Raw genomic sequence first — 871 nt, forward strand, 5'->3', positions numbered from 1 at the left:
CAGGTAGAGGCGGCCTACAGACAGAGGTAGAGGATGTATACAGACAAGTGAGGACATACACAGACAGGTAGACAATGCTGGCTGCATTATAACATCTTCTGGTTTAAGGTGAGTCAGAGGAACAACAGACCGACTGTGTCCTGTGACTGAAAGTTAAACCGCTGACAGTGAGAACGTTCACTTCCTTTCATGCCAACAACAGGATGTTATGCTCAGTGTGTCAACTGATGGAATATAAAGCTTGTTAGTAACTTTCAGCAGAGCTCTGTGATAGGGTGTTCTCTGAGGCTCTCTGAGGTTCTCTGAGGTTCTCTGAGGTTCTCTGGTGTCAGTAGTTGTACAATGAACTCACATAGTATAAACTCAGTCAGAAAGTCACACACATTGTGTACACACTGTGGAGACGCAATGCATTATGGTTTACATATTGAGATTTCATTAATATTTCCATTCATTGTGCAGTTTTAATATTGTGATGTTTCATGAACTCCTCTCAACAACTGAACACACCTGTAATCAATTATAATGCATCATATTGATCACTGAATACAGCTCAATCTGCTTCCTCTGTGTGTGTGTGTGTGCTGCCCCCTGCTGGCTGCAGCTGCTCTCAGTTCTCTGATTTCCTGCGTTTTCTGCAGGTCAGTGAAGCCATCCTGGACAACGCTCGGCTGATGCTGCAGACGGAGAACGTTCAGGCCAACGCCGAGGACTTTAAGGACAGGTCAAAGGTCACACACACGCACTAATGGGAACAGTGATTATTGATTATTGATGGCTGTAAATCAGTTTAACTCATCAGTTTGAGGTGCGTTTGTGAACCTCAGTTAGTCACATCATCGTTATAATTTAGCCTTTCTGAAACTATTGC

At 43.6% G+C, this 871-nt stretch overlaps 1 protein-coding gene across 1 annotated transcript in view; it reads left to right on the top strand.

Moving 5' to 3' along the window:
• Nucleotides 1-871, top strand: part of bfsp2 (beaded filament structural protein 2, phakinin) — a 4,946-nt gene that overhangs the window by 944 nt on the left and 3,131 nt on the right. The window contains exon 2 of the mRNA XM_035670840.1: nt 642-724. Coding sequence (XP_035526733.1) covers nt 642-724 — 83 coding nt within the window. The remainder of the gene's footprint in view (nt 1-641; nt 725-871) is intronic.

Source organism: Morone saxatilis, unplaced genomic scaffold, assembly GCF_004916995.1.
Source record: "Morone saxatilis isolate NCDOM2014 unplaced genomic scaffold, NCSU_SB_2.0 Contig23, whole genome shotgun sequence".
Classification (NCBI taxonomy): Eukaryota; Metazoa; Chordata; class Actinopteri; family Moronidae; genus Morone; species Morone saxatilis.